This window comes from Pan paniscus, chromosome 20 (genome assembly GCF_029289425.2).
Source record: "Pan paniscus chromosome 20, NHGRI_mPanPan1-v2.0_pri, whole genome shotgun sequence".
Taxonomy (NCBI): domain Eukaryota; kingdom Metazoa; phylum Chordata; class Mammalia; order Primates; family Hominidae; genus Pan; species Pan paniscus.
The window spans coordinates 64,460,766-64,479,136 of NC_073269.2; the positions used below are offsets into that span (position 1 = coordinate 64,460,766).

General features: G+C 45.0%; 1 protein-coding gene across 6 annotated transcripts in view; it reads left to right on the top strand.

The window, feature by feature from the left end:
• ZNF274 (zinc finger protein 274) overlaps window positions 1–18,371 on the top strand; it is a 58,721-nt gene that overhangs the window by 29,916 nt on the left and 10,434 nt on the right. For 2 of the 6 annotated variants that reach the window (XM_008969689.4, XM_008969690.6), the window contains exons 3-4: window positions 908–1,034; window positions 2,150–2,245. The exons of 3 other annotated variants lie outside the window; for them this stretch is intronic. In XM_008969689.4, the coding sequence (XP_008967937.1) occupies window positions 908–1,034; window positions 2,150–2,245 (223 nt within the window). The remainder of the gene's footprint in view (window positions 1–907; window positions 1,035–2,149; window positions 2,246–18,371) is intronic. One more of the 6 variants, XM_034944242.3, reaches the window with a different exon arrangement.

The window sequence follows — 18,371 nt, forward strand, 5'->3', positions numbered from 1 at the left end:
AGTCAGAATTTTCAAATGAATAAGAAATAGGGGGCCGGGCGCGGTGGCTCACGTCTGTAATCCCAGCATTTTGGGAGGCCGAGGCAGGTGGATCACGAGGTCAGGAGATTGAGACCATCCTGGCTAACATAGTGAAACCCCGTCTCTACTAAAAAAATACAAAAAATTAGCCGGGCGTGGTGGCGGGCGCCTGTAGTCCCAGCTACTCGGGAGGCTGAGGCAGGAGAATGGCGTGAACCGGGGAGGCGGAGCTTGCAGTGAGCCGAGATGGCGCCACTGCACTCCAGCCTGGGCGACAGGGAGAGACTCCGTCTCAAAAAAAAAAGAAAAGAAAAATAGGGCCGGGTGCGGTGGCTCACGTCTGTAATCCCAGCACTTTGGGAGGCCGAGGCAGGCAGATCACAAGGTCAGGAGTTCGAGACCAGCCTGACCAACATGGTGAAACCCCATCTCTACTAAAAATACAAAAATTAGCCGGGCATGGTGGTATGTGCCTGTAATCCCAGCTACTCAGGAGGCTGAGGCGGGAGAATCGCTTGAACCTGGGAGGTGGAGGCTGCAGTGAGCCAAGATTGTGCCACTGCACTCCACTAGGAGACAGAGTGAGACTCTGTCTCAAAACAATAAATAAATAAATAAATTAAATAAATAAATAAATAAAATGGACAGATTTTCATATGCTACAGAGATCTCATGTGTTGCTCTCCTTATTGTAACCTGAATAGAGTCAAGCTTGGGTTTGCTTGGGGTTTCAGACAAAGACAGGAACTCAGGATGAGACTCCTAAAATGCCCTTGGGTCATCTTGTAGACCATTCTGTGCTTTCACTGGCCTGGTCAGCCTCCCCTGTCTTTCTTTTGTCGTGGATGCGGATGGCCTGTGGCTGAACAAGAATCTGGATTTTTAGGAACCAGTGACCTTTGAAGATGTAACACTGGGTTTTACCCCGGAAGAGTGGGGACTGCTGGACCTCAAACAGAAGTCCCTGTACAGGGAAGTGATGCTGGAGAACTACAGGAACCTGGTCTCAGTGGGTAAGGCTGGCCTCCAGGTCAAGAAGGATCTGTGCTTTGTAGCACAAATGTAGCACCTCTGAAGTATGTGTCTGCTTGGGCTCAGACTGCAGGGGCACCAGTAGGAAAAGGGCAGCTTTTCAGTATGACTTCTGAATCATTGCCTAGTCCATCCCTCCCTGAATACCAGGGAGATGGGTCTGTGAGGGATGTTTTCAGCTGCAGTAGTGGATGCTTATTGTTCTTGCAACAAGAGTTCCGGCCAGGCATGGTGGCTCACTTTAGGAGACTGAAGCAGGAGGATTGCTTGAGCCCAGGAGTTTGAGACCAGCATGGGCAACATAGACCGTGTCTCTATTAAAAAAAAAAAGAAACCACAGAAATTCCAGACAATGCGATGCCAGTGTCCCAACAGCTTAGGAGTAGCATCAAAGAGCCTGTCCCTGCCAGGCACGGTAGCTTACGCCTGTAATCCTGGCACTTTGGGAGGCTGAGGCAGGCAGATCAGTTGAGGTCAGGAGTTCTAGACCAACCTGACCAACATGATGAAACCCTGTCTTTACTAAAAATACAAAAATTAGCCGAGCACCCCAGCTACTCAGGAGGCTGAGCCAGGAGAACTGCTTGAACATGGGAGGTGGAGGAGATTGCAGTGAGCTGAGATCGGATCACAGCACTCCAGCTTGGGCAACTGAGCAAGACTCCGTCTCAAAAAAAAAAAAAAAAAAAAAAAAAAAAAAAAGCCTGTCCCTTCAAACTCTGGTTATTGTGAACCTTTCCATGTTCCCCCTAGTCATTGCACAGCTGTGGCTCCAAGCATTGCATCTGTGTTCAAGGCAGAAACAAGGAGAAGGGGTAGCCCTTTCGCAGCTGTCATGTTTAACCAGAAAGCAAAAGCTTTCCCAGCTGACCGATCTCCCTTTGTGTCTGGCTGACCAGAACTGGACCCCTTAGCTGCTTGGCAAAGGAGTCTAGGAAAGCCAGCAACAGGGATGGATGGAGTTGTGTTCACTGCTCTAGGCCAGAAGTCATGTGCCTTAGCAGGGGAGAAGCTGGAGACGGCTTGTGCTGCAGTAGGATAGCATTTTCTCATGAACACAGACCCCCACAAGCCCTGTCTCTTTTCCTTTGAGCAGAACATCAGCTTTCCAAACCAGATGTGGTATCTCAGTTAGAGGAGGCAGAAGATTTCTGGCCAGTGGAGAGAGGAATTCCTCAAGACACCATTCCAGGTGAGAACCAGACATGGGAAGCCCCCACAGGGAAGGGGCCAACTGATGAGTCAGGGACCAGTATCTTGGAAAAGCAGTAGACATTGGGATACCCCAGGTGGGATGCTGTGATGAGCAGTTGCAGAACCAAACTCGAAGTTTTTCTCTGGCTCCGCAGTCAGCAGTGTCCTACTTGGTTGAAACTGAACCTGTTGCTGGTGGCAGGTGATACTTGTGTTGACAGTAGGGGCTCCCTTAGTCTGTTACACACATTGTCTACTGCCCTCCCCTCATAATCACTGGTAACCCTGGTGTGTATTTCCAGCCAGACTTTCTTATATAGGCTTACGTGAATGTATGTGAATATATATACACATTTTGGGGGTGTTATAATACAGACAAGTCAGCTTCTTTTTGTTTTGGAGACAGGGTCTCTGTCACCGAGGCTGGAGTGCAGTGGCATGATCTCAGCTCACTGCACCCTCCGCGTCCTGGACTCAAGCTGTCCTCCTACCTCAGCCTTCCAAGTAGCTGGATCTATAGGCATGTACCACCATGCCCGTTTAATTGTTTTTTTGTAGAGACAGTGTTTCACCATGTTGCCCAGGCTGGTCTTGAACTCCTGAGCTCAAGTGATCCATCCACCTCAGCCTCCCAGAGTGCTGGGATTCCAGGCATGAGCCACCGTGTCTGTCTGGTCTGCTTTATTTTATTTATTTCTTGAGATGGAGTCTCACTCTGTTGCTCAGGCTGGAGTGCAGTGGTGTGATCTCAGCTCCCTGCAACCTCCGCCTCCCGGGTTCAAGTGATTTTCCAGCCTCAGCCTCTGCAGTAGCTGGGATTACAGGTATGCACCATGACTCCAGGCTAGTTTTTGTATTTTTAGTAAAGGACGGTTTCACCATGTTGGCCATGCTGTTCTTGAAACCCTGACTTCAAGTGATTCACCCACCTTGGCCTCACAAAGTGCTGGGATTACAGGCATGAGCCATTGTGCCCGACCTCTGCTTTATTCTTAACAGCTTCAGTGTGGTCCACATTTGATTTTTCTTCTTTTGGTGGACATTAAATTTACTGCAGAAAACTTCCTTGCACACTTTTTTTTTGCACGAACAAGTTGGTTTTTCTGTAGGTTGGATTTCTAAATATGGAACTACAAGATCAGCCAATGTTGTAAACTAAAAATCTGGTAGTGACAAATTGCCATCTCAAATCCTTTAAGGCCAGGCACAGTGGCTCACACCTGTAATCCCAGCACTTTGGGAGGCTGAGGTGGGAGGATGTTTGAGACCCAGTCTCTATAAAGAAAATAAAATAGGACAGGCACGGTGGCTCATGGCTGTAATCCCAGCACTTTGGGAGGCCAAGGCAGGCAGATAATTTGAAGTCGGGAGTTTGAGACCAGCCTGGCCAAAATGGTGAAACCCCATCTCTACTAAAAATACAAAAATTAGCTGGGCATGGTGGGTGCCTGTAATCCCAGCTACTTGGGAGGCTGAGGCAGGAGAATCGCTTAAACCCAGGAGATGGAGGTTGCAGTGAGCAGAGATCATGCCACTGCGTGACAGAGCGAGACTCCATCTCAAAAAAAAAAAAAAATATATATATATATATATGTAAAAAATAGATGTGTGTGTATATATATATAAATCTTTAAAAATAGGCCAGGCACCGGGGGCTCATGCCTGTAATCCCAGCAGTTTGGGAGTCCAAGGCAGTAGGATTGCTTGAGGCTAGGAGTTTGAGGTTATAGTAAGCTGTGATCATGCCACTGCACTCTAACCTGGTTGACAGTGAGACCCTGTCTCAAAAAAAAAAAATTAAAAATCCTTCAGCCTACGTAGAGTTGGCTGAAGTAAATGACAACTCTTTTTCTTCTTTATCAACAGCAATTTGTAATGGTCTTTTTAAGGTTTGCAGATCTGATGGGATAAATACAATATGTTCAATTTAGTTCACATTTTCCGCACAACGGACCAAGTTGGACATATTTTATAAATCTATGGCCTGTTTGTATTTTTTCTTTTGTGAGTTCATATATTTTCTCATTTTTTTCTTGTTTGTGGGAATTCTCTATGTTCTGGATGTTAATATTGAAATATCATATCCCAGACCATGTATTGTCTACCTTTATGTAGTCTCTATATAGAAGTTTTATAATTTCTTTTTCTTTTCAAATATGTCTTTGTTTCTGTTTTAGATTCTGTATCATATATAAGTAGATTATCCAAACACTTAGTGTGTTGTGGTATGTGTTATATACCTCGAACTGCTGCGCTCAAGCAATCCTCCTGACTCAGACTCCCAAAGTGCTGGGATCACAGCACTTAAATTTTTTTCTTTTTAGTTCAGTTTATCTGGAATTTCGTTTTATATATGGGTGGGGTTCATCCTCTGCTTATTGGAAATATCATATTTGTCATGGATTAAATAGCTGTCTTTATATACAGGCCTCTATGGGCTCTCCCTTGATCTTTTCTGTCTCTGAGTAAATGCCATGTTACTGTACTTTGATATATAGTAGTTCCCCTTGTTATTTAAAAAAAAGAAAAAGCCTTAGCTGGCTTTAGCGATCTATTTCTCCAGAACACTTATTCTCAGCTTGTCAGTGTTCATTGGGAAAATCCTGTTGGGATGTGTATTACATTTAATTAGGTTTTCATTATTACTGTTACCTGATCAGGTTAATCCTGCTTCATGGTCTTGCATAGTTGTTCCAGATGAACCTGTCATGCTCTTAAATTCTTTGATCTTTTTTGGCCGGGCGGGCACGGTGGCTCACACCTGTAATCCCAGCACTTTGGGAGGCTGAGGTGGGCAGATCATGAGGTCAAGAAATCGAGACCATTCTGGCCAACATGGTGAAACCCTGTCTCTACTAAAAATACAAAAATTAGCTGGGCGTGGTGGCTCGCACCTGTAATCCCAGCTGCTTGGGAGGCTGAGGCAGGAGAATCACTTGAACCTGGGAGGCAGAGGTTGCAGTGAACCCAGATTGCGCCACTGCACTCCAGCCTAGGCAACAGAGCAAGACTCTATCTCAAAAAAAAAAATTTATCTCTCTTTTTTTTTTTTTTGAGATGGAGTCTCCCTCTGCCACCCAGGCTGTAGGGCAGTGCGATCTCAGCTCACTGCAACCTCCACCCTCTGGGTTCAAGTGATTCTCGTGCCTCAGCCTCCTGCGTAGCTGGGACTACAGGCATGTGCCACCATGCCCGGCCAATTTTTTAATCATCTGTAACAGTTGTGTTACATCATGTAGTTGTATTCATCATGGGTAGTATATCCAAAATCGTGTGAAGCTCAGAGTTTAAAGAGTCGGTATCTAGTCTCTGACTTAAATGGACAAGTTTCTAGGTTTTGATGAGCTTAATGCTAGATTCTGCTTTGATTCAAATCAGTTTTATATGGATTAACAAATAGTCATGTTGTCTTTTCTGATGAATAAAAATCGGTAATATCTTCTATTTCCCTTCTAGAGCATACTAAAGTGGTCACACAATTCTTCTCCTTTGAGCAGTTAACATAGGATTATAATAGATATAGAAGTTTTATAACGTGCTGCTGGGGTCTTGAATTTTTAAAGGGTTTTTGTGTCAGTATTCATAAATTATGTTGTGGAGGTGGTTTTGTGTGTTTGCTTGGTCAGCTTTTCTATCAGTGTGCTGAATGCTTTCCCTTCTCTTTGTTTTCTGTGCTGTGGTGCAAGTGGCATCAGAACTGCCCACTTCTGGCAGTATTGAGCTGTGACATCTGCACCTAACCCCCATCCTTGGTGATGACCTGTTTGCCACAGAATAGAGGGCTAGAGTCTTTCTCTGTGACTCTCCCCAACCCCCAACCTTTCTGGGGGCCCTGTTTCTGATTTCTTCGTATTTCAGCTTCCTGGCTCAGCATTAGTATTTTGTTTTTTGTTTCCACATTCAAAGTTTTTCCTTCCATTCCCTTCACTGAAAATCTTTGTTAGCAAAAGAGGTCACTAAACTATTTCATCTGCAAAGTCTCCAGCAATGCAAGTACTTTGTATCTGCCTGCAGTGGTTTCTGTGCCCCTTGGTTTTTGAGACAGAGTCTCACTCTATTGCCAGGCTGGAGTGCAGTGGTGCCATCTCGGCTCACTGCAACCTCTGCCTCCCAGGTTCAAGTGATTCTCCTGCCTCAGCCTCCAGAGTAGCTGGGACTACAGGTGCACACCACCACGCTCAGCTAATTTTTTGTATTTTTAGTAGAGACTGGGTTTCACCATGTTGGCCAGGATGGTCTTGATCTTTTGAACTTGTGATCTGCCCACCTCGGCCTCCCAAAGTGCTGGTATTACAGGCGTGAGCCACTGTGCCCGGCCCAGCCTCCTGATCTTCCTTTTGGTCTTTATGTCTCTGGATTACTCAGGCTGTGACAAGTCTGCGTTTCATCCTTCTTGGAGCTGAGGACCCATGTCCTGAATGGGCAAACCTCCAGGCCGTACACTTCTGGATGATCTGGTAGTATCCTAAATCTGGCTGATGTCTGGGGCACTGTGGGTGCCACACATCTTGGGAGAGCTGACTCCACAGGTGACAGATTCAGGCTGGTGTCCCAGAGTCAGAGGCCACATGAGGGGAGGCTCATCAGGAGGTACTGTTGCAGTCTCGGCCCGAGGTGATGGGTGTCCAACTCATCTCTGCTCTGTCACAGAAAGAGTCCTTAACTAGATGCTGTCCTTCCTCTTCTCCTTCTTCCACCTCACAGATACTTATGGAGGGCCTTTTCTGTCCCATGCAATATACTTACTAAAAACTTCGGTGATAAACCAAAGCACTTACATAATCTCTACCATCTTAGACTTCACAGTCTAAACAATGATGGCCTTTTACAAACATGTTACACAGATACAGTGATAAATGTACTGAGAAGGAAAAAAGCCTGATATAAAGAAGGGGAGCAGTGGGGAATTACTTCAGAAGACCTAGTCAGGGGACACTGCAGGGGTGAGATTTAAGCCAATTCCTGAAGGAAAATAAGTCCGTGGACATATAGGATTGGTGGTGAAGACAGCTTCTAGGCATGGAGGCACCATTTGAGGTGACTGTCAGATGGGAAAGAACTTAGCATTTTGAGGGGCACTTCGAGCCTAGTGGACTAGGAGTAGGTAAAATGAAGGGATGTGACATTGCTTTTCACAGCTCACTCTGGGTGGCTGTGAAGAAAGAATTGTGGTATGTCACAGATTGGAGGCAGGCAGGGCCCGCAGTTATACTTGGTAATACCTGCTAACATGTGGTAATAAGTGGCCTGAGAGTAACAGCACATTTGGGGAAAATCAGGTGTGTGTGATTCATAGGTGGACTCAGTGGGCCTAGGTGAGTGATTGAGAGGGGTGAAAGAACAAGCCATCAAGAATTTCTCGTAGGTGACTGCGTCTAACATATTTCGTACGTAAAGTCGGACCTCCTGCACATAACAAACTCCACAGATGCTCAAGTCCCCAATATAAAATGGTGTAGTGTTTGCATATGACTTACTCACATCCTCCCATATAGTTGAAGTCATCTCTAGATTACTTACAATACCAAATATGATGTAAATGCTGTGTAAGTAGTTGTTACACTGTTTAGGGAATGGTGACAAGGAAAAAAAGTTTGCACATGTTCAGTACATTTGCAGCCATCTTTTATATATTTTTTTGAGTTGAGGTCTCACTCTGTGTATCACCCAGGCTGACGTGTAGTGGCATGATCATGGCTCACTGCAGCCTTGAACTCCTGGGCTCAAGTGATCCTCCTGCCTCAGCTTCCTGAGTAGCTTGAACTACATGTGTGCGCCATTACGCCTGGCTAAGTTTTATATTTTTTTGTCACCATGTTGCCCAGGCTGGTATCGAGCTTGCCTCAAGCAATCCTCCCTGCGTCAGTTTCCCAAAGTGCTGAGATTACCGTCTTTAGCTACCACGTTTGGCACATCATTCATTTTTTTTTTTTCCCTCAAATATTTTCAATCCAGAGTTTGTTGAATCCACAGATGTGGAACCCACAGAATATACAGGTCCAACTGTACATTCTTTTTGTCACTATCTTGTTTCTTTTTTCTTTTTTTTTGAGACAGAGTCTCGCTCTGTCGCCCAGGTTGGAGTGCAGTGGCACAATCTCGGCTCACTGCAAGCTCTACCTCCTGGGTTCACGCCATTCTCCTGCCTCAGCCTCCCGAGTAGCTGGGACTACAGGCGCCCGCCACCGCGCCCAGCTAATTGTTTGTATTTTTAGTAGAGACAGGGTTTCACCATGTTAGCCAGGATGGTTTCGATCTCCTGACCTCGTGATCCGCCTGCCTTGGCCTCCCAAAGTGCTGGGATTACAGGTGTGAGCCACCGCGCCTGGCCTTTTTTTTTTTTTGAGAGTCTCGCTCTGTCATCCAGGCTTCTGTAGTGCAGTGGTGCAGTCTCGGCTCATTGCAACCTCTGCCTTCTGGGTTCAAGTGATTCTCCTACCTCAGCCTCCTGAGTAGCTGGGACTACAGGACTGTGCCTGTATGTGTCCATCGCTTCTTTTAAAAATATGATAAAGGGACCAGGTGTGATGGCTTATGACTGGAACCCCAACACTTAGGGAGGCTAAGGTGGGAGGATCACTTGAACTAAGGAGTTCAAGACCACCTGACAAACACAGCAAAACGCCATCTCTACTAAAAATAAAAATAATAAGCCAGATGCGGTGCTACATCCCTGTAGTCCCAGCTACTTGGGATGCTGAGGCAGGAGGATTGCTTGAGCTTGGGAGTTTGAGGCTGCATTGAGCTGTGATTGTACCACTGCACTTCAGCCTGGGCAACACAGCAAGAAACGGTCTCAAAAAATATATCTATATCTATATCTATATCTATATCACATATGAGATAAAAGGGTCAGATGTGGTGGCTCACACCTGTAATCCCAACACTTTGGGACGCCAAAGCAGGAGGATTGCTTGAGGCCAGATGTTTGAGATCAGCTTGGGAAACATGGTGAATACAAGTCTCTGCAAAAAAATAACAAAAATTAGCCGGGTGTGGAGGCAGGAGGATCACTTCAGCCTGGGAGGTTGAGATTGCAGTACACCACTGCACTCCAGCCTTTGTTTCGAAAATATGTGTGTGTGTGGGTGTGTGTGTGTGTGTATGACAAGGGAGAAAAATTATTTCTGAGTTTTTGGCATTAGCCAAGGATGTGGGGATGTCTGGTAAAGACCTAGACTTTGCTGAGGGGAGGAAATAAGGGGTTTGTGTTTTCTGTGTTTTTTGTGTTTTGTTTTTTACCTTTTTTTTGAGGCAGGCTCTCACTTTGTCACCCAGGCTAAAGTGCAGTGGCCCCATCTCACATCACTGCAACCTCCACCTCCCAGGTTCAAGCAGTTCTCCTGCCTCAGCCTTCTGTGTAGCTGGGACTACAGGCACCTGCCACCACACCTAGCTGATATTTTGGACTTTTTAGTAGAGACAGGGTTTCACCATGTTGGCCAGGCTGGTCTCAAATCCCTGACCTGAAGTGATCCTCCCACCTGGGCCTCCCAAAGTGCTGGGATTACAGGTGTGAGCCACCACACCTGGCCTGTTTTTTACTTTTTATGTTGAAATAATTTTTAATCTTTTTTTTTGGCCGGGCGCGGTGGCTCATGTCTATAATGCCAGCACTTTGGGAGGCCAAGGCGGGTGGATCACCTGAGAAGTTCGAGACCATTCTGGCTAACATGGTGAAACCCCATCTCTACTAAAAATACAAAAAATAGCCGGGCATGGTGGCGGGCGCCAGTAGTCCCAGCTACTCAGGAGGCTGAGGCAGGAGAATGGCGTGAAGCCGGGAGGCGGAGCTTGCAGTGAGCTGAGATAGCACCTCTGCACTCCAGCCTGGGCGACAGAGTGAGACTCCATCTCAAAAAAAATAAAAATAAATAAATAAATATACAAAAATTAACGGGGCATGCTGGTGTGCACCTGTAGTCCCAGCTACTCGGGAGGCTGAGGCAGGTGAATCGATTGAACCCAGGAGGCAGAGGTTACAGTGAGCCGAGATGGTGCCACTGCACTCCAGCCTGGCGACAGAGTGAGACTCCATCTCAAAAAAAAAAAAAAAAAATATATATATATATATATATACACACACACACACACACATACATACACATACACATATATGTGTGTGTGTGTATATATATACACATATGTGTGTCTGTATATATATACACACTAATAGTATGGATAACTCAATAGCTTTCACATTGATTGAAGTTTTTGAATTGTCCCATGTCTTAACTGATTCTTGTAATGACAGATGAATGAGAAGGCACCATAGAGACACTCAAAGGTTTGCAAATCCAGTCGAATACACCTATTTAGACCTAAGAAGGAGATCCACACAGCACATAAAAACATCCGTGTGGAAGTCATAGGTGTTTAGAATGGAATGCTTTACTGTGAGTGTGAGATGGAGAACTGTCTTCTAAAGTGGTCAGTTTCTCCCAACAGTGGCATAGCTGTGTGTCTCATTAATGGACAGAACTGGTATTGAGTTTAGACTTGGGCCGTTTTGACAACTCTGTGTGCTTCTCGAGCTTCCCATGATAGCAAGAATGGTAGTCAAGTCAGCAGTCCCCAACCTTTTTGGCACTAGGGACCGGTTTTGTGGAAGACAGTTTTTCCATGGACCTTGGGGTGGGGAGGGATAGTTTTGAGATGAAACTGTTCCACCCCAGATCATGAGGCATTAGATTCTCATAAGGAGCATGCAGCCTAGATCCCTCATGCACAGTTTACAATAGGGTTCATGCTCCTGTGAGAGTCCAGTGCCACTGCCGATCTGACAGGAGGTGAAGCTCAGGTGGTAATGCTCATTTGCCTGCCGCTCACCTCCTGCCGTGCAGCCTGGTACCAGTTCATGGCCTGGCAGTTGGGGACCCGTGGTTTAAGTAGAAGGGAAACAAATGCTAGGACAAATGGCATTCATCCTCAGGAAAGCACTGAATGAGGAATGATGCTGTGACAGTAAGCAATGTAGGGAAAATAGGTGGCACTCGAATCTTCAGCTCTCACTAATGTCCCTTCAAGAACCATTGCCATATATGTGGCTCTTGGGTGGAATACTTGAGATGTAAACTATTACAGATTTAGTCATTAGGAAAGGAATGCAGGGAAGAGACTATTATGAAGGTCATGATTTAGGAAACCCTGCAGGGCATTTTACATTTTTTACTTGTCAAGAAGTTAAGTAGAGGCCAGGCACGGCGGCTCATGCCTGTAATCGCAGCACTTTGAGAGGCCAAGGTGGGCAGATCATTTGAGCTCAGGGGTTTGAGACCAACGTGGGCAACATGACGAAACCCTATTGCTACATAAAATACAAAAATTAGCCAGGCATGGTGGCGTGTGTCTATAGTTGCAGCTACTTGGGAGGCTGAGGTGGGAGGTTGGCTTGAGCCTGGAAGGTGGAGGTTGCAGTGAGCTGGGATCCTGCCACTGCAGAAAAAAAAACAAAGTTAAGTAGGAAATGAGTCCTACAAATAAGAACTTAGCAGCTTTTTTGAAACATAGACCAAACATGAGTCTGAAAAATAAGTTTGATGAGGCGAGTGTTTTATTGGGAGGAAGAAAGCCAAATTCTTCTTGAGATTCCATCCTTTGTATAGCTTGAGAGGGTCACATAGGCTATAGAGTGATCAACAGCATACCATTCTTTTATCCAAGAATAAGATGGAGTAAATGTGTTTAGTTTGAAAAAATTCACTTTCAGCCTGTCTTTGCCCTCTTTAATGTTTTTGCCCTCTTTAATATCTTTGCCATCTTTCATGGGACATTAACCAGCAAACACCCCAAATGAAGTAAGTCCTTTTCATGAACTTTTCACCATCTGAGAACTCACACAGGGAAGAAACCTCAGAAATATGATCACGTGAGGAAGGACTTCTGGCCTAACTCAGTCTTATCTTGAGAGGATTCATACTGGAAAAGTTCTTACATTGAGTATTACATCTAAGAGCTTCTGAAACCATGAGAATATAATTGCTGTGGGAAAGGTTTTATGCATAGCTCCCTTATTCAGCATCACAGAAGTTGTACTAGAGATTACCTAAGAACATAGGGCTGGGAAGCCTTCGGGTGTCCCAGAACTCACTGGCAAGGATCCCTCTCTGAACACAGCATTTTGGGAACTCCTTCAGTAGGAGTCCTCATTGTTTTCAGCATCAGAGGACTCATATGGGCAAACATCCTGTGAATGTAATATGTGCAGACAAATGACCAGCCTTAACTCTCACCTTATGTGACAGAACGAAAAAAATATACACTGAAAAGAACCCCATTGAATAATAAAAATGAAATGTCTCATCCTATTTTTATATCATGTCGTAGAGAAGGCAAACCCTACATAAAACACTGATAAGTATAAATGTAGTCTTGTCTCTTCTAATTTGCTTATTATCTGACCTGAACATCTAGAACAAATATTTAAAATATGGATGAGAGCAGGTGTTCTTTTACTTCTGTATGTCCCCATTTGCTAACACAATGACTGAATTACTAGGAACTCAGTACATACTGTTGAGTGAATAGATGTCTGAAGAAGTTGCAGGAGGCAAGAGTATGTCTTCAAAGAGAAGACTGAATACAAGGCCAGGCTTTGAAACAAAAGGGTAGGTAAGAGAGGGTAAAGGAAAATCTTGAGAGAGTGCTACAAAGAACTCTGCGGGGCCCACATTCTTGGCAACTAGGTTGAGTCTGGAATGTTGGGTGGCTGTCAAACATGTTTTGGCTGGAATTCAGTGAAGCAGAGTCATCTCAATGCTTTGTGATCTTTTATTGAAGAACACTTTACATTCTCTGCCACCTCCCACATATCTGATCTCTAAGACCTGTGTAAATCGTGATCCTCTTATCTGGGGATCACTCTCCCTGTGTTCTAGGGCTTGTACTCAGGGATAACTTCAAAGTCTGAAATGTCTTAACTAGTAATTAAGAAGGAAAACAAACTAAGTGTTTGAAGCAGACATCTTTGGGAGGAAAGAAAAATACCATCAACAGTCCTATAGAAAGAGGAACAAATGGCTTTAAGAAAAAAAAAGAAGAATAATAAATGAGTCAGAAATAGAGAAGAAAAAAGTATTCCAAGAGCTCATTTTCTGGATAGACAAAATGCCAAAATGACTTTGAGTAAGTAAAGAATAAATAACCAACCAGTAAACCTATACAGGGGAAAAGAACCTGTACAGATATTTTACATGTAGTTTTTAGTTATAGTAGTTTGCACAGCTGTTACAAAGAATGAGCAACCTCTTTATGTATTGATTTGAAACCACATGTGTGTACTTAAAGTATATGACATTTTAATATATAAATATACATAAACTATTTCTTAAAATTCAAGTGTGCTTGCTTTGGCTTCACATATACTAAAATTGGAACAGTACAGAGAAGATGAGCATAAAAATTTAAAAATAACAAAATACATAGGCAAGTGCGAACACACAATCATGGTTGTGTGTCAGTTGATCATCAGTGGAAAGACATGGAGACTTCTTTGGAATTTTATATTAATTTTTGGAGGTGCTGCCCATAACTGTGATCATATGGAAATGGTAGCTCCTTCCTGTTGTGTCACTGCTTCCTGGTCCAGTTCCTGACACAGTATAGGTGCTCAGTAATTATTTGTTGAGTGTAGGAATGAACAAACAAAACATGGAAAGATTTTTGGAAAAGTGTAGAGTTGCCAAAATTAGTCCTAGGAGAAATATTAAAATTAACTTTGACTTTTTTTTTTTTTTTTTTTTTTAGAACAAATTGACCACTTGCATCTGAGTACTGCCCTGAGCAGTGGAGATTTTTTAACTTCCCATTAAAGACAGGGATGGGTGCAGTGGCTCACCCATCTCAGCACCTTGGGAGGCTATAATCTCAGCACCTTGGGAGGGTGAAGTGGGAGAATTGCTGGAGCCAGGAATTGGAGACCACCCCGGGCAGCATAGCAATTCCTGGTCTCTACAAAAAATTTAAAAATTAGCCATGTGTGCTGGGGTGCGCACTTCTGAAATACTATTAAAATGATACTATTTGGCTGGGCACAGTGGCTCAGGCCTGTAATGCCGGCACTTTGGGAGGCCGAGGCAGGTGGATCACCTGAGGTCAGGAATTTGAGACCAGCCTGGCAAACATGTCAAAACCCTGTCTCTACTAAAACTACAAAAAATAGCCAGGTGTGGTGGTGGGCGCCTGTAATCCCAGCTACTTAGGAGGTTGAGACAGGAGAATTGCTTGAACCCGGGAGGCGGAGGTTGCAGTGAGCCGAGATTGTGCCATTACACTTCAGCCTGGGCGACAGAGCAAGACTCTGTCTAAAGAAAAAAAGATTCAGCAAAATGACATTACAAAATAAATTCATAGTAATAGCTTGGCTTGGCCAGGTATGGTGGCTCACACCTGTACTGGGGTGGCTCAATCCCGATACTTTGGGAGGCCAAGGTGAATGGATCACTTGAGGCCAGGAGTTCAAGACCAGCCTGGCCAACATGGTGAAACTCTGTCTCTACTAAAAATACAAAAACTTAGCCGGGCGTGGTGGCGTGCACCTGTAATTCGGGAGGCTGAGGCATGAGAATTGCTTGAACTCAGGAGTTGGATGTTGCCATGAGCAGAGATTGCACTACTGCAGTCCAGCCTGGCCTATGGAGCGAGATTCCATCTCAAAAAGAAAGAAAAAGCTTTGGTTTACACCAGGAATATCAAATTTGACATGGATATACGAAATACATTAATACCTTTAAAAAGTTATACCAAAGAATCAATTATTAAAGAATGAGCAGGACCTATTTGAAGAAAGTTGTAAGTGCTGGAGTGTGGAAGACTTGATAAATAGAAGTATTAACTTATTTTGAGGGCTTAAAAAGGCTAGAAGTACTGATGTCCTTTTCCTGAGTCCTGAAGTCATTCTAGCCATCAACCCCTGGAGAAATGCTGCTGAGGCCATTTTACCATGGGACCAGAAATACAAGTCCCTGACATGGGCTTGGCTGAGAAGAAGCAACTGGGGTGCAAACTATGTGTGCTTTCATGTTACAAAGAAGCTGTGCTGAATCAACAAATATTACTTGAGCACTTGCCAGGATTCCAGGTACTGTTCCAGGGCTGGATCACAGCGATGAGTGGGGCAGGTCTTACACCTGCTTTCATTGGGCCTACATCCATTCCATGGCTGATTGGATCAACAAAAATGAAGTTGCCCATTCAGTACCTCAATTGCACTGGGCACCTTTCAACTGCTCATTGGCCCTGCAGCTAACACTACTATGTTGGACAGTACAGATCTAGAACATCTCATTTATAGAAAGTTCCATTGGACAGCACTGCTCTAGATAGGGTGATAGACATGATAAATTAATGAATCAGATATTTGGGATGGTAATGAGTGTTGGAAAGAGAAGGAAACAATGGGATACATTGGTGGGGGACAAGCGAGGTATGGGTGGGCAGCAGTAGTTCAGAACTAAGTAGGAAGATGGTTCTGAGGAGGTGACGTTTGAGCTCAGAGCTGAATGGGAAAGGTGAACCAGGTGAAGATGTTGGGGAAGGTGAACCAGGCGAAGATGTTGGGGAAGACTATACCAGGCAGGAGGGTGGTGCACATGTGGATCTCTGGATGAAAGGCCATATTCTAGGAAAACTAAGATGGTGGCTGTGGGAGACCCCTTCAGCGTCAAGGACATGAAATAACAGGGTTTGGAACCCAGCTCCTTTGTTGCCCACTATGTTAGGCCGTTCTTAAATTGCTCTAAATACCTGAGACTGGGTTATTTATGAAGATAAGAGATTTAATTGGCTCACAGTTCTGCAGGCTGTACAAGGGTGGCACTGGCATCTGGTTGGCTTCTGGGGAGGCCTCAGGGAGCTTTTTACTCATGGTGGAAGGCAGGGAGCAGGCACATCATGGGAAAAGCAGGAGCCAGAGAGAGGAAGAAGGTGCCGCATACTGTTTTTTGTTTGTTTGTTTGTTTTTTGTTTTTGTTTTTGTTTGGAGACACGGTCTCACTCTCACCTAGGCGGTAGTACAGTGGTGCGATCATGACCCACTGCAGCCTCGACTTCCCGAGTTCAAGCGATTCTCCCACCTCAGCTTCCTGAGTAGCCAGGACTACAGGCACATGCCGCTACGCCTGGCTAATTTTTTTTTTTTTTGTGGAGATGGGGTTTTGCCATGTTGCCCAGGCCGGTCTAGAACTCCTGGGCTCAAGCGAACCACCTACCTCAGCCTCCCAAGGTGCTGGGATTACAGGTGTGAGCCACTCTGCCCGGCCACACTTTTTTAAACAACCAGATCTCGTGTGATTAACTTAACCACCAGGAGGATGGTGCTAAGCCATTCTTGAAGATTCACCAGGCCCCACCTCCAACACAGCATCACTTTTCAACCTGAGATTTGGTAGGGACACAGAACCAAACCGGATCATCCACTCTGTAACCCTGGGCAGGGTTCCTAGCCTATCCCAGCATGAATTTCTTTTTTTTTTTTTTTCTTTCTGAGATGGAGTCTTGCACTGTCGCCCAGGCTGGAGTGCAGTGGTGTGATCTTAGCTCACTGTAACCTCCACCTCCTGAGTTCAAGTGATTCTCCTGCCTCAGCCTCCCAGGTAGCTGGGACTACAGGTGCCTGCCACCTCGCCTAGCTAACTTTTGCATTTTTAGTAGAGACGGGGTTTCACCATATTGGCCAGGCTGGTCTCAAACTCCTGACCTTGTGATCTGCCCACCTCGGCCTCTCAAAGTGCTGGGATTACAGGCATGAGTCACCGCGCCAGGCATATTTCTTTTGTGTATGGTGTACATTTGCTTCCTGGGACTGTGGGCAGCCTTCATGAAATGATGGTACTGTCATTGATTCAAAAACTGAGTAACGTAAAGATGATCAGCAGCCTTTGGCAGATCCTCTACTTAGGGGTGTGAGATCCACAAGTCCCAGTTGGCAGCCTCAGTGGTACACTGGAGGAGACAGATGCAGAAGGTAATCCAACAGGGAGCTTAGGGGCACTGAGGGAATGATGAGAGAGAACAGGAGAGCTGAGAGCTTTCCAGACAAGGAGGAAAAGTGATGGGGTACTGTGCCCAGGGATTAGGGGAGCTGAGGGTAAGTACTCTTCTGACTTTTCCCCCACAAGCTGCTAAAAAGATCATTGCTTTTCGTTATATTTTGGACTGGTATACCTGGCTAATCAGCATTCACTGGCAAACAGCACTGTGAGGAAGACAGCTGCCTAAGGCCTGTTTGTCACCCTGGAAGGGAAGTAGCAGAGAGGTAGAAGTATCCTGAGAGAAGAAAATAGTGTCAAGAGGGAGAAAGCAGCAGCTCCCATCAAGCCCTTACCACATGCTGTGCCTGGACTTTGGTATCTCATCACTTTGGGTGAAGAAACTCAGGCTCAAGAAGTTAATCTGTCATGATTAAACCCCTTGCTTTGAGCCTCAGTGAATTTGTTTCACAACCCATTAGATAGACAGTTGTAGGTGAGGTGACTACATTGCTACGGGCACATTCAGTTGCTGGACTGAAAGCCATTTGGAGCTCCAGCTGATAGGGATTATGCAGCTCCACATGAGTGGGTTGGGTCAGTCATGTCTGTGGAATGAGATGGGTGGAATGAGAATCCAGTTCCACCTCTGCCTGGTGGTGAACTTAAGAGCTTCCATTTTCTCCTCCATGAAGTGGAGCAGCTAATTTCCTGCAATAGACAGTGGTAAGGATTGCCCTAAAGGTCTTGGGATAGTCTATGGGTTGAGATTTGGAGGACTGAGGTGCACAGAATGAGTCCATCACTTCCTCACCAGTTTCTGGGTTTGTGGTCTCTCTGTTCACTGTGGTGTCCTTGGTTCCATAGCATGCAAAAGGTGCTTTATGATAACTGTGTACAGAACAGAGTGTGGGGCCTCATGGGTTAATAAAGATTAAAGCAGAAGTAAGTACATTAGAAAGGGGTGGGGTGGAGTAGAAGAATCCAACAGTTGTTTTCCTAGGGGCCAAGGCATGAAAATCCCTCGATTAAGGAATACAAAAATGAAATTTTAGAAATTTATGAAGTAACATTTAAGGTTTTTAAGTGTCATGCATGGTTACCTAAAATAGTACTGGTGGCCCAGTGCTGGTCTGCCACTTAGCCCCCCCAGGAAGT